The 12,714-nt window shown below is 46.4% G+C and overlaps 2 protein-coding genes across 2 annotated transcripts; both read right to left on the bottom strand.

The window, feature by feature from the left end:
* Positions 1–2,123: 2,123 nt before the first annotated feature.
* On the bottom strand, positions 2,124–4,863 carry LOC131288388 (sodium-dependent nutrient amino acid transporter 1-like). Its single transcript, XM_058317518.1, has 5 exons — positions 4,130–4,863; positions 3,538–3,653; positions 3,198–3,456; positions 2,449–3,092; positions 2,124–2,371 (listed from the first exon to the last, which is right to left on the bottom strand). The coding sequence occupies exons 1-5, from the start codon at positions 4,861–4,863 to the stop codon at positions 2,124–2,126; spliced, it is 2,001 nt and encodes a 666-aa protein (XP_058173501.1).
* Positions 4,864–9,534: 4,671 nt separating this feature from the next.
* On the bottom strand, positions 9,535–11,467 carry LOC131288693 (proton-associated sugar transporter A-like). The gene is made up of 5 exons (XM_058317861.1): positions 11,346–11,467; positions 10,296–11,202; positions 9,930–10,235; positions 9,741–9,836; positions 9,535–9,666 (listed from the first exon to the last, which is right to left on the bottom strand). The coding sequence occupies exons 1-5, from the start codon at positions 11,465–11,467 to the stop codon at positions 9,535–9,537; spliced, it is 1,563 nt and encodes a 520-aa protein (XP_058173844.1).
* Positions 11,468–12,714: the final 1,247 nt, after the last annotated feature.

The raw sequence follows: 12,714 nt of genomic DNA, 5'->3' as shown, positions 1-12,714 counted from the left end.
GCTGGACGGCGGGGAGGCTGGGCCGTGAGCAGTGGCGGGGGACGGGGCCAAACCCGCGTGTCGGTGATCGTGCAGCTTCCGCTGCGACCGGTCTGACAAGCCTACAATAAAATCGCGAGTTTTTGTGGGGGTTTTTCCCGCACGTCGTCGATCGTCTTCCATTCCCCGCAACTCCGCTCGATCTTTGATAACAACCTAGTGAAGGTTTGGTAAAGGCCATTTTGGGATGAATTCTAGCGAACCTGCGAAACGTCAACGGTTTGTTTTGGCGATACCTGCCCTAACACAGGTTTACCCTTTCGGTTCGCGTCATTCATTCGTCGCCCACGGTTTGATCAATGTCGCGCATCTTCATCTCGTTCTGGTGGAATAGGATCGGTTTGTTGACACCTGCCTGCCCGCACCCACACACACACACACACACCCGATCGGCGGACCCAACCGATGCCAAAAATGCTCCATACAGCTTGACGCTTAACACGCAACAGGGCTGGGGGATTTTTTGTTTGTTGTCATTTTCATGCCAATGCGGGCCGGTTTCAATCTCTTTTTCTAATCGCGTGCAGAACTGCATCAAATTTGCACACATTACCCTTCGCACAACGGGATTAGATCATCGAGACATGTACGCTTTAGATGCGTTCAAATTTAATAATAAAAATTGTAAAACTAATTTTGTTTTTTATAGCGAACAAATGACTTATATTGGACCTTATTTTGTGTACACAACAATATATTATATTACAACTTTCATTGCATTTAATTTTTTTTGATACTTTCCTTTTGATAACACACTTTTACCACAATGTGCGAACATTAATACACAAAAGGTACTGTGAGTCTTTGTTGGTCGTAGGGTTTCCGGTTGCAAATTAGGGGTTTGGAGTTGACTCACCGAAAGAACACATAACATTAACATAAAAACAATGTTTTAGATATTTCTTTTGGATACTTTTTTCATGCAGTATCCCGAGCTGTGAAATGTATAAATAAATTTTGTTGGACTTATTTGTGTACTTTTCTTCAATGAAATGTATTCCAACCTAAATTTGCAGAATTAGATTATTTAATTTGATTGATACTTTCCATTTTAGAAACTCATTCGTTTCACAATGTGTGCATCTTGTAGAAGATGAGAACGGTTGTTGGATGTTAGCGTCGACTCATCGCGCTTTCACCCAAAGAATGTTAAATTGGCCAAACGGATTTTCCTTCCCATTTGCTTATCTTTGTTAGTATGATTCTACGAATCCATTTAACGCGCAACTGCAATGCAGGGATGTGGAGTTATCACGCGACAAGTCATACTGCCATGTTAAATAAGTATGTATGCACACATACAAGGTGTCATGATTAGAAAACGAAACCCACCCCCTGCGTCATCTTTGCTTCCCACGAAGGACTTTACTGTAGCATAGTTCAACGGAAAAGGAAATTGAACTCACGCAACTGATAGCTTTCAATAAAATCCCAAAATACAGATAGATTGAACCGTCAGACCAGATTGGTTGTTCTACGAAATAAAAAAAATTGTGTCGGGAGTTCCAATTCTAGCAGCTTCAATTCCAGCAATTTAACTTAAAACAAATGTGTCATGAAGTCCATCCATCTAGTTCTATTTCGAATGTCGGTGCATGACTCTTTTCATCTTTCAGTTCTGAGTGTTTCTAGGTTTGGTTGTTTTTATTTCGCTTTCCTTTGAACTACATCTATTTAACTTACTAAAACACGGTCCGATCAATCCGAGTTTCGTCGTAGGGAGTTTAGTGATTAGATTGCCTTTGAGGCATCAACAAACGTTCGCAACAAATAGTTGGAATTGTTTATTGTGCTTGCTGCAGTTTCATATGAACGATTCGCAATCCTAGTGGGCCATTTGAATAATTGATTATTATTCAAAACATAATATGCAAGAAAACAAACTATTCGTTGCTTGACTATCTACTTTGTTTGGAATGTAGTGTTAGGAAATGGAATCGTATTGTACGGGAACGAAAAATGCAGGTTACTGGACTTAATTAGCTATTCGCTTCTAAAATCTTACCTAAAACACTAAATCTGCCTATCAGATAAGTTTCATGTAATCTTAAATGGCATAGTTCTACACCCTAGTAACTCATTCTTCAGCTGAACACATTGTCGAAAATTCGTCTCGCAATCGATCTGTTGCGTGGCAGTGCCTGTTCGGCCTTGTACACCGATTCGTGGTACTTGGCGTTCAGCTCCGGGTCTTCGGGGCCCCAGTCGTGCGTTGGCTTGAAGCAGTGAACAAGGCGATCGCGCCAGTCCGGCTCCTTGCGCTTGAGGAAGGTGTAGACGGCCCAGGCAGGAAGCTGTAAGACGCCCGCGGCGAAGATGCACCAACCAAAGGCTGAAGGCAGAGAGACGGAAGGCATGGTTATTTGATTTTGATTAAAATACACTCAATAGCTGATGCTGGTCACTTACCATACATTCCATCGGGATAGACGTAGCCGTTGAAGGTGAACGATTCGTACGTAGCGATGTGATATATTAGGATGGCCGCCAACAGGGTCGGTGTGATAAATCCCCAGCAGAGGCGCCAGTAGAGCCCCGTCTTGATGCCGAGCATGAACTCAACGTCCCGGCAAATGCGACTTACACCGTAGATCCAGGCAAACGTCATCATTTCGAACACGGCCAGCACAAGCGCCACGAAGGACGCGCCATAGAAGTCCAGAAAATCGAGCAAGTACTGACCACCCGGTGTGGTGTAGATGATGCCGATTGAGAAGCCGACGATCGCGATGCCGAACGCGACCAGGGCCGGCGGAAGGTGTGGAAAGCGGTCCCGGATCACGGTCATGATGGTTGTGGCCATGCCGACGTTGCTGCCGATACCGAGCACGAACAGCATCAGGAAGAAGGCGACCGCAAAGAACTGCGGCCAGAAGGTAAACTTGGCGATCGCGTCCGGGTAGGTGATGAAGGCCAGCCCGGCACCGCCACGGACCACCTGTTGGATATCGGGAGCTTCCAGGACGTGGGCCAGGTGTCCGATGACACCGAACACGATCAATCCGGCAAGCATCGACGTCAGGGTGTCCATGATCGACACGATCGTCACGTCCCTGGATCGTGAAAAGAAAGCCAAAAGATTGTAAAATTCATAACTTGTTGCATCTGTGACAGGACATAAAAGAGCTCTAAAAGGAACCGGTACTTTGGTAACCTACCGGTAAACATTGTTGGTGAAACGGTTGTACGACGAGTACATCATCACATTTCCGAAGCAGATTGTAAGGGAGAAAAACACTTGCGTTACGGCCGCATACCACACCTTCGCCTCCAGGATGCGGTCCCATTGGGGCTTGATGAAGTACAGCATGCCGTCACCGGCGCCCTCAAGCGTACAGGCGCGGATCAGCAGTACCAGCATGACGACGTACGGGAATATGGCGAGGAAGTACGCCACCTTGCCGGAGCTTTTAATTCCTGAAGAATAAGATAATGGAAACGAATGATGGCCATATAAGTTGATCTTGTCTTTTCAACCATTACTTAGCGTTTACGTACCTTTTATCAACGTTAAGCATATGCAGGTCCATGGAACGAGCAGGCACAGGACCAAACGCCAATCGGGGATGCCAATTCCATCATGTATGCTGTCTGCCTCTTTTAAGACATCTTTGCTGGAAAAGTAATTGAACGTAGATCTTTGTTTAATTCTTGTCTCGAAAACATAAGTTATATTCATCGGGGTTCGTTCGATCAGTTCTGCAAGAACATAAAAGAAGGCATGCTCTATCGAGTCGAACCCTATATACATAACATTTCCCCTAATGTTCATTATTATGTCCTTTTTATGCATTTTTCGTTCGTATGCAAACATTCGTTGTAAAAGAATTTATAAAATATGTTTTTGTTGTGGTTATAATAATTTGTTACGTCATTTTAAATATGTTTCTTATGGGGTTATAAGACGAGGACAAATTTAATTTTTTGCGCACAATTCCCTGCTTGCTCCGTAGAAACCCCGTTCGATCGATGTCTTTCAAGAGTAAAAGAAGTTCTAGATAATTGTCACATTAGCGCATCTAGGCTTTCCTATTAAATAATCCAGCGAGTCCTCGAAGCTGAAATGAATGGCCTAGTTTTCCTTACTTACACAAAGTACAACTCGGCAGAGGTGACCGCCCGCGTGGAGTTCTCCTCCATGTTGGTGATGAGCCGGGAATCGATGCAGGTAGCGTTCCACGCATCGCTGCACTCGCTCCACGGCAGCGGATCGCCAAAGGACGCGATCAGGTAGCGCATGGTGACGGCCATCAGCGACGCATAGTACGTCATCACGATGAACGTCGAGTAGGTCTGCCCGACACCGATGCCTCGCATGGCCGGTGACGCGTCGTACACGTTGATGCAGCCCCGGCTCGAGAACTGGCTGATCAGCATTTCCAGGTAGTAGATAGGCCGACCGACGAGCAGCAGCACGATCAGGTACGGGATAACGAACGCACCGCCACCGTTTTCGAGGGCCGTAAACGGAAACCGCCAAACGTTGCCCAGACCCACGGAGAGTGCGATGCATGACAGCAGGAACTCGATATCTTTGCCCCACTTATCGCGCTGCCCTTTGTTGGGCATGTTCTTGACGAGGTTCATCTCGAGCAGCGTGGAGGGAGTGGAGGCAACGGAGTCGTCTGAGGAGTGCAGGTGGTTCACCTTGGCAGAGTTCGTTGGGTCCGCCGTAGTATTTAGGTCGGTGGGCTCGATACCCGAGCCTACTTCCTTTGGCAGTTCGTTCTTGCCGTTGGCAAGCTCCTGGCACGACTCCAGGGGTGTTCGGGTCGTCACCAACACTGGCTCATCGTTCTCGAACGCCGGATTACTGGTGGCCATGGTGGCGATAGAACGATGGAACAGTTTAGCAGAACCAAGAACCAATGCTATGCTTCACAAACACACTACTACTGCTGGAATGGTGGAATGCTGGGGCTTCACTGGGTCGACACTAGGAATCCTACGGAAAGCTACACACTACGACCACGGCCTTAGTGGAATTAAGCGCTCTAAACCCAACTAGCAGCTACTAATACTACCGTGAGAACCGGCTCCACCGTGGCGCCACACCGAGTTGACCTGAACCCTTCTGGGTGGGGGCTCTCGTCGGCACGATAGACGCGCTGGAACCCGGCAACTTAGCTGTGCGCGCGCCCGGTGCCAGGGAAGCACTAAACCTTTCGGTGCTGGTGCAGAACTAATGAAGCATTTGTATCGACATGTGCTACACTCTCTAAGTGGATTATGGTTGGCATACCAGAACTGGCGCCACCGGGGAACCGCCTCCCGACAGACGCGAATCTATTATGTGAGGCTGAAGTTAGCCAAGATCAAACGGAACGTACACCCGCGACCGCTCTCCGAGGACGATGTGTATATTAAAACCAATTATGTCCACTTAAATTATATGTCGGTGCGCGAACCAACGTTCGATTTGTACGCACGCCGCGTTCCTTTGATTTCTGGCCGCTGATTCCTCGCGTCCTTGCTACGATGTGCCTGGCGACAAGCGTTGATCCTGCCGGTTGCACGGCTTCCGAGAGACTGACGACCGTCTTCGATGTTGGACAGCACGTTAGTTGGATCAGAACGCTCCAAGGTGGACGCGATTGAGGCGTCGAAAACCGGGAATCCTAAACCACCCTTCCAGGCACCCGAAGGAACGCCACCCATCCAAGTCGGGGGCACCATTAGTGTAAATGACTCGCTACAATTATAAGCCCCTCCGATCACCCAGCCCACCACCTCTGCCGAATCGGGTACGGCTCTTTCGGGCGAATGAAGCTCTACAACTGCCGGTGCCGTACCCTCCAATGGGCTGGAAATGGCCGAAAATTTTGCCGAAAATATGCCTGCCGATGCACCGACGCACACCTGATAGGGCTGTGTCCCGAAAAGGTGTTACCTCGAAGTAACGTGATCCGGCTGGATGGTGGAGCCGGTGAAGCTTGTCCAATTCTCGGCCCCTTCGTCCGGCGGAAGTGATACCCGTCGGTGGTCGGTGGTGCTTCGATTTGTTAATAATGTGTCTTAAAGGCAGAGACCCACGGTGGTTCTCGGAAATGTTGCCCAAAGCGGAGAAGTTGGGTACCAAAACAAAACGCAAAAAAGTCCCTTCTACCGAAGGGACGTACAGAAGCTTCTACCCACAGAATTATGAACACCTACTGTCTCACCTCTACGTCATCCTTAACCAGCCCGAAAAGTGTGCATATTTGGCACTTGTCTTGTGTATGAATCGTCTTACCGGTTCATTACTGTATTTGCCACCATTAACATTTGTTTTGAAGGGCTACTTAAACAACGCCCGGCGACGAGCTTAGCCTTTGGCGTAAAACCCGTAAAGAAATTGGAGATGCTTACACCTTTTGCCGAAAGACCGGTTGATTGGCAAATGTTGCGCAATCAAAAGCACCTACCTGGTTGGTGGGACCTGGAAGGGACTGACCTTTTAGCAAACACTTGTCACAGTACCCTAATGTAACATTGTAACTGTCTTAAGCCTTCCCCCCTGTTGGAGGTAAGCCTTTCGATCATTGCCGATGTTTGGCTATGGTTATTTAACCAATCAGCAGGTGTTCCTGTTGTGTTTGAAGATGTGTTTTATGAATATTTAAAAGGCATTAAATTGGTTTTTGAAGAACTTTCCGGATGAGTTTGAAGGAACATAAACCCATTTTACTTGGAATCTTTGTGAAACTCTCTTATTCTTACGGTATATTGGAAATTTGTGATAAAAATAATCTTTCTTACTGTTGATCCATACCATCAATCAATGCGAATTGATAACAAACAAGGTACCGATTTGCCCTCCCCGATTGATCGATTACGATTTTACGATCGCTGCTTCAATTCACGAATGATGCAATCGTGTTTTTCATTTAATGAATAAACGATCGACATTGATAATAATTTCGCAATAATTTTGGCGGTGTATTTGATAAATAACATTTAACGATCACTTGTTTCAACTGGAAGAAGTTTAATGGAGCAGAATTAAACAATTGCTTCCTGTTGTTGTGATACATTCAAACGAAAGCTTTAAAGTGCTCGAAACATTGTTCCTTGTTTAGTCTAAATACTAGGAATCGAGGATGCTGCGTAACGTCTGCAAGCCTGCCATCATAGCAGGCCCAGACAACCAGTGGAATCCAAACATCCCGTGGCAGAAAGTCTAGACGCATCGTAAACTGAGCCGGCGTATGGATTTACTTCCCGTATGGTTATTGCACCTGTACCGAACGGCTTCGGTACAAGAAAAAACACAAACCGGTTCACTGATCTTGAAATCTCTCTGGTTGGCAAACTTTAGTTAAGCCAGGGAACGGCCGGGGTGTGAAGGTGGAGGAACACTATTCGTGCGGCACAGCGATGCAGTAAGGATGGGGGACTGGATACCGGCATATGGCGGCGTACGATCAAACGGAACTCGCTTTATCGGGTGCTATAATGTTTGCCGACACTTGCTGGAACCGTACCCAGAGTATGCGGTTTAGTTGGACTTGGAGCATGTTTGTCTGGAGGGCGGATAGAGCTTATGGCGCATCAGGGTTCATCTCTTGGTACCGAATGTTTAGGAAGTGTATTTTACATAATGGGCACACGTCGAAACTTTCACTTTTGCGATCGCTTTCCTTCGAGGTCTTGTTAACTCCTGGTAAGCTGGCAATTCTACACTGCCATTTGAATATCTCTAAGATTACATTTCAGAACTTCTCAATGTCTTGAAGGTCCATTTATGCACGTTCACTAAAAAGGGGGAAGGAATCGGTATCCAACTAAAAGCACTCACGAATGCGACCTGCTGGCACAGCAAGCGCCACAACACTGTCGATCCACGCTGTTTCATTCACATTTACCCTACTCCCACCTGCCGCTACTACCCGTCCCCTTCTCAACACCTTTCCCCTTCTTTTTCACTCCGTTTGGCCCTATTTTGCCGCTTCACGGACACAACTGCACCGGGCGTGGAACGCTAGAAAATGCAGTTCGTTCGCCCTCACTCACTGCTTTGGGTAGCATAATTGGAAGCTATGGAGCGCGGATTACCGGCAAGCATGGACTAGTGGGAGGTGCAGCCCTTAATTCATCGCCTCTGATAGTGTATGTCCCTCCGAGCCCTCCAACCCAATTGAACGTTGTTCAGGCCACGACAAAACGTTTGGTAATCCGTACAAGCGATTAAAAAGTGATCGTGACTACACATCAGCTAACCTAAGTTAGCAATACGCAACACTGGTTCGGTCTAACGTCACCCAGCATCATCGGGCTTTGGCGATATATGGTTGGAGGGGGGGGGGGGGGGGGGGGGGGGGGAGAGGATTAGATTCCCTTGCCCAACGTCGTTCCGGTGTATGGTAGGTCATGCATAGCAACTTGGCCCGGCGGCGGTATCGTTTGCCCAGGTGTGTACATGCGTTCCCTCCGCGGAAAAATACGCAACTCATGGCGGCAATGCGTGATATTGAGGGGTTTAATTTTAATGGGCATTTTATTCGCGACAATAAGCACCCATTTGGAACAGTTATATGGAGGGTGAAGAGTGATGAGTTTTATTGGTTGAGCATTATGGGGGGTGGCAATCTGTTTCTAAGAATAACAAATAACAGCTGTGTTTCTTATAGCGCCCATTCTGTCGATGATACGATGCGCTTGGTGTGTAGATTAAATGTAACTTACGTCATCTGTTGGTGCATGTTTCAGGTGAATTTTGGCAAAAAAGTGTCTTCATTTGATTGTTTATTATGGACGGGTAAAACACACCGTCTGAAAAACAAACTATTTGCTGACCTCGTCTTGTTGCGGAACCAATGGTAAATCCGGCCTATTAAAGCCATGCATTGAAATTGCATAAGCACAGGGGTTCTGGGGACCGGTTTGTTTTGTGTAGACTTTTTGAACCCCAACCCTCAAAAGTGTTCTGTTACCCTATTTAACGGATTCAAGTAGGCTTTGTTTAGGTTTCCTCGAATTGAAAGTAACAATCTATTTCACTAATCGTTAATAGAGTTACTAAATACATATTTGGCCAATAAAGTGATTTAAAAAGTTGGCAATGTTATAATGACCTTTGTAAAGTTTAAAAAACTAACCTTTCTAAACAGTAACTTAATCAAATAACATAACCAATGAAAACCAGAAATATACAGGCACTGAGTGATCTAATTAAATCATTTTTATATGCAAGCATATGAAATCCTTTTCTTGTTGAAAGTTAAGTGAAATTTTGATTTCTGCTCTTAAACAGGTATCAAAGTTTGTTTTATATACATACCAAAATTTCTAAACTAAAATATGTGTTTAGAAACACTTTATACTTTATCATTATATAAACGTTAGATTATTTAGATTCTTTTTCAACAATATGTTCTCGGTTTAGCGAACCAATTTATAAAATATTGTGCAAAATTCTATCGCTGTTAGTCTTTTTACACATAGAGCCTATTTTTGTTACGCTGCTATTTTATCAATGGCTACTTTTATGTACAACTACGCACATTTCGATGTTAGTTACAGTCCCATGTAGAGAACGGCCATGGCAGACAAGGAAGCGCATATCATGAACGCAGATGATATGAAAGTGATAATCAGAGTTGAGCCGACGGCGTCAATAACGGCTCCAATTGCCATCGATACTACAAGCTGTGAGAAGAAACAATATGTGATTAGATTATTGAAATCCGTTAGAGTTTAGATTGTCTTCTGCTTAATCATACCTGCGCCAAACATAACATACTGCTCATCATTGAGACGTCAACACCGAATCCACGTTTCTCGATACTCTCCACGTACTGTCCGTTGACTTCGCTAAACTATAGAAACGTTGTTGATGTTTTAACACGTTGAACGTTGATGTTATGTTGCATATTTCATTGTTAAATTATCCAACGGGACGTTGTACTTACACAATTTTTGGAATGATAGTGCGATATCAGCAGGAACGGAATGGAATAGATGGTCGCATACATGACCCCGGTGAGGGAGCAGCATAGGAACACCACCAGCTTGTGTGGCACCAACCCCATCGCCAGCATGCCGATACTGTGCGCAAGAAGCCCACAGACGTAGACAGGGCGGGCCCCGAACCGCACGATCAACCGTTCGATGAACGTCGAGTAGATCGAGGACGTGGTCGAACAGAGTGCCATACCGAGACACGCGAAACGGACACCATCGGCGTATCGCTCGGCAGCCGGGGATCCTTCGAGAGCCTAACGAAACAGATGAAAGATGATTGTGTGAATTTGTGGAACTTATGGAAAAGAACTTACCCGCACATCGCCATCGTACACTGTTGCACCGACAAAATCGGTGTAGTATAAACAGTACGTCAGGTAGCTCATATGGCTTAGAAGCTGAGTAAGGCATAGAATCTTCATAGACCGTGGCATCTGAAGCACGTTGCGTACGAACTGTCGAAAGCCGACCACTTCCGGCGTATCGTCTACCTCGGCCTCACCCTTCTCGCCGTTAACCCGGCGTACCTCGTCCAGAAGCATCTTTTGAGTGACGGGTCGTAGCATCGGGTCCGATTCTTGCACCGGAAGTGGGATCTCCTGGAAGCTGGTGAGTGTGACGACTAGCCCCACAAACAGGACGATCCAGTTGGCTGCAAACACGGACGAATCGTTTCCACCGAACAGCTCACCGATGCCTATCGTGTCCCAATCGATGGCTCCGAACAAGGCACCCATTGTAGCACCGATACCCCCGGTCAGTACCATAACGCTGAGGACGCGCGTCTGATCACGCACCGTACACACCTCCATCGCGTACGTCCGGCAGATGCCATTGCTCGTCTCGACCGAGAAGTCACTCATGACCAACCCGATGGTGGTGATCGTAGCCAACCATGGCACGCTGTCCAGCCCGAGCAGCCTTCCGACGGCCGTCCCATTCGGAAGGATCAGCATTCCGGTGAGGGTCGTCGCACCGAGCGCCAGAAGGACGGGTCTCCGGCGTCCCCAGCGCGATCTTAACCGATCGCTGATGGATGCGATCACCGGCGCGAATAGAAGCCCTGCAAGGGAAGGCATCGCCCAGATCATCGTCATGATCGTGTGCGGTAAGCCGATGCCGAGCAGGATAGGCGCCACCAACGCCGTCTCCGTCGCGTACGTACACTCGATGCCGACGATCATCAATGACAACCGTACCAGCTCCCATTTTGATTTGGCTCTACGATGAATCAGAATCGAAACGTCACTTATCAGCTTACAACTCGAGTCAATGCGTCCGGAACAGTTTCATCACGGGGACCACCATCATCACCACTCCGGTAAAGGTATCTGTACCGATCGCACCACACCATCGGAACTCACCTGAACGAGTGCTGATAGCCACGGCTCGGATCGGCATTCGCGTACCGGTGTCGCTGCACCAGCATCCCGTGCAGCACTTCATCCTCCGACAGCCGGCCATGCTGCTGGTACGTACCGTACATGGTCGCCTGGGCAGCGTTGCGCACCGAAAGAGCACCGAAACCGTACTGAAAAGACGGATGCTGATCCGTACGATCGTACGCATTTTGTGTCGTCCGTAATCTCTGCCCCGGGACGCGGAAGCGAACGTTTAACCTCAAACTCGTCCTTAATCTCGCGTGATTGTAATAGCGTTGTGACAGTTTTTGTCCCTTTTTGGTAGCTTAAGGTAAGGTGAGGCAATATGCACCACTTGAGCGAAAAACATTGCAAACACATACCCCAAATTACGTACAGATCAATTTGACAACTTTTCCTCAATTACCGAAAATATATCAACACTTTAACATTTTTATTTTTATCAAAAAGCTTTAAAAAGTTCATAGCTCGAAATTTTTGCCACATGTATAGCAGTGTGTTTCAATATTAATACCGGTGAACTCTGCCGCACATAATCCGATGTATATTACCCACGGATAAGAAAGTTTTAGTTCTTGTGTCCACTTCCCGAATACAATGATTAAGAACCCAATTCCTTTCCAGTATTCGTTAAATAATATATTGGGGTACTTGGTGTATATGTGCTCGATTGCAATATCTTATTTCAACACTTGTTACGCTTCAACACTTGATTGCTAACACAATTTTTAATTATTTCTATTTTGTCTGATAATGTAGAACCGTGAAATTAACAGTTCATGTTCATAAGGTCCACTAAGTAGCACAATCCACTAGATTAAAATACATAATTCAACTCAAATATACCGGTGTATTCATCGGTGGTTCATCTTGCTCCACTTTCCCCTACGTACCCTCTAGGGTGCCGACTGACAAAAAAGAAATATTGAATTGTCTGTTCGTTGCGTTGATAAGAGAGAAATGTAACACATTTAAACAAGCAGAATGGGAGAACGAAATAGAAGGAAAAAATAAGGCCCATTCGGGAAAAGATAAGCAGTTTTAACCTCAATCGAAATAAATATAGCACCTTGATGGCGAGCGGCAATTGACCATGAATCGCTCGGGCACGGGCTTCCTGTTCTAGCCCTAGTGTGATTTCAATTTGTTTTTTTATGTTTTCTCTCAAACTACTCCCCAATGTAAAGCAATTTTAACCAAGCGATAAGGATGGCCCCTCCTTAAGGCAGGTTCTAATCAGAACGGGTGAAACCGATTGTGCTCTCCACTAATCGTTCCGGGGATGTTGTGACGTCCGGCTGTTACGTTTTTGCGTAAGAAGTGATAGTTGTGTAGTTAAAAAAATACCCTC

The sequence above is a fragment of the Anopheles ziemanni genome, chromosome 3, assembly GCF_943734765.1.
Source record: "Anopheles ziemanni chromosome 3, idAnoZiCoDA_A2_x.2, whole genome shotgun sequence".
Lineage (NCBI taxonomy): Eukaryota > Metazoa > Arthropoda > Insecta > Diptera > Culicidae > Anopheles > Anopheles ziemanni.
This window is presented reverse-complemented; position numbering and strand designations above follow the sequence as displayed.

Excerpts from the sequence above, each read along its gene's own strand:
- LOC131288388 (XM_058317518.1), bottom strand. The coding sequence starts at position 4,863 with ATGGCCACCAGTAATCCGGCGTTCGAGAACGATGAGCCAGTGTTGGTG. Across the intron at positions 3,093-3,197 it reads TTCACCAACAATGTTTACCG|GGACGTGACGATCGTGTCGA; the intron begins GTAGGTTACCAA and ends TTCACGATCCAG. Across the intron at positions 2,372-2,448 it reads CTATCCCGATGGAATGTATG|CCTTTGGTTGGTGCATCTTC; the intron begins GTAAGTGACCAG and ends CTCTGCCTTCAG.
- LOC131288693 (XM_058317861.1), bottom strand. The coding sequence starts at position 11,467 with ATGTACGGTACGTACCAGCAGCATGGCCGGCTGTCGGAGGATGAAGTG. Across the intron at positions 11,203-11,345 it reads GGCTATCAGCACTCGTTCAG|AGCCAAATCAAAATGGGAGC; the intron begins GTGAGTTCCGAT and ends GATTCATCGTAG. Across the intron at positions 10,236-10,295 it reads TGTACGATGGCGATGTGCGG|GCTCTCGAAGGATCCCCGGC; the intron begins GTAAGTTCTTTT and ends CTGTTTCGTTAG.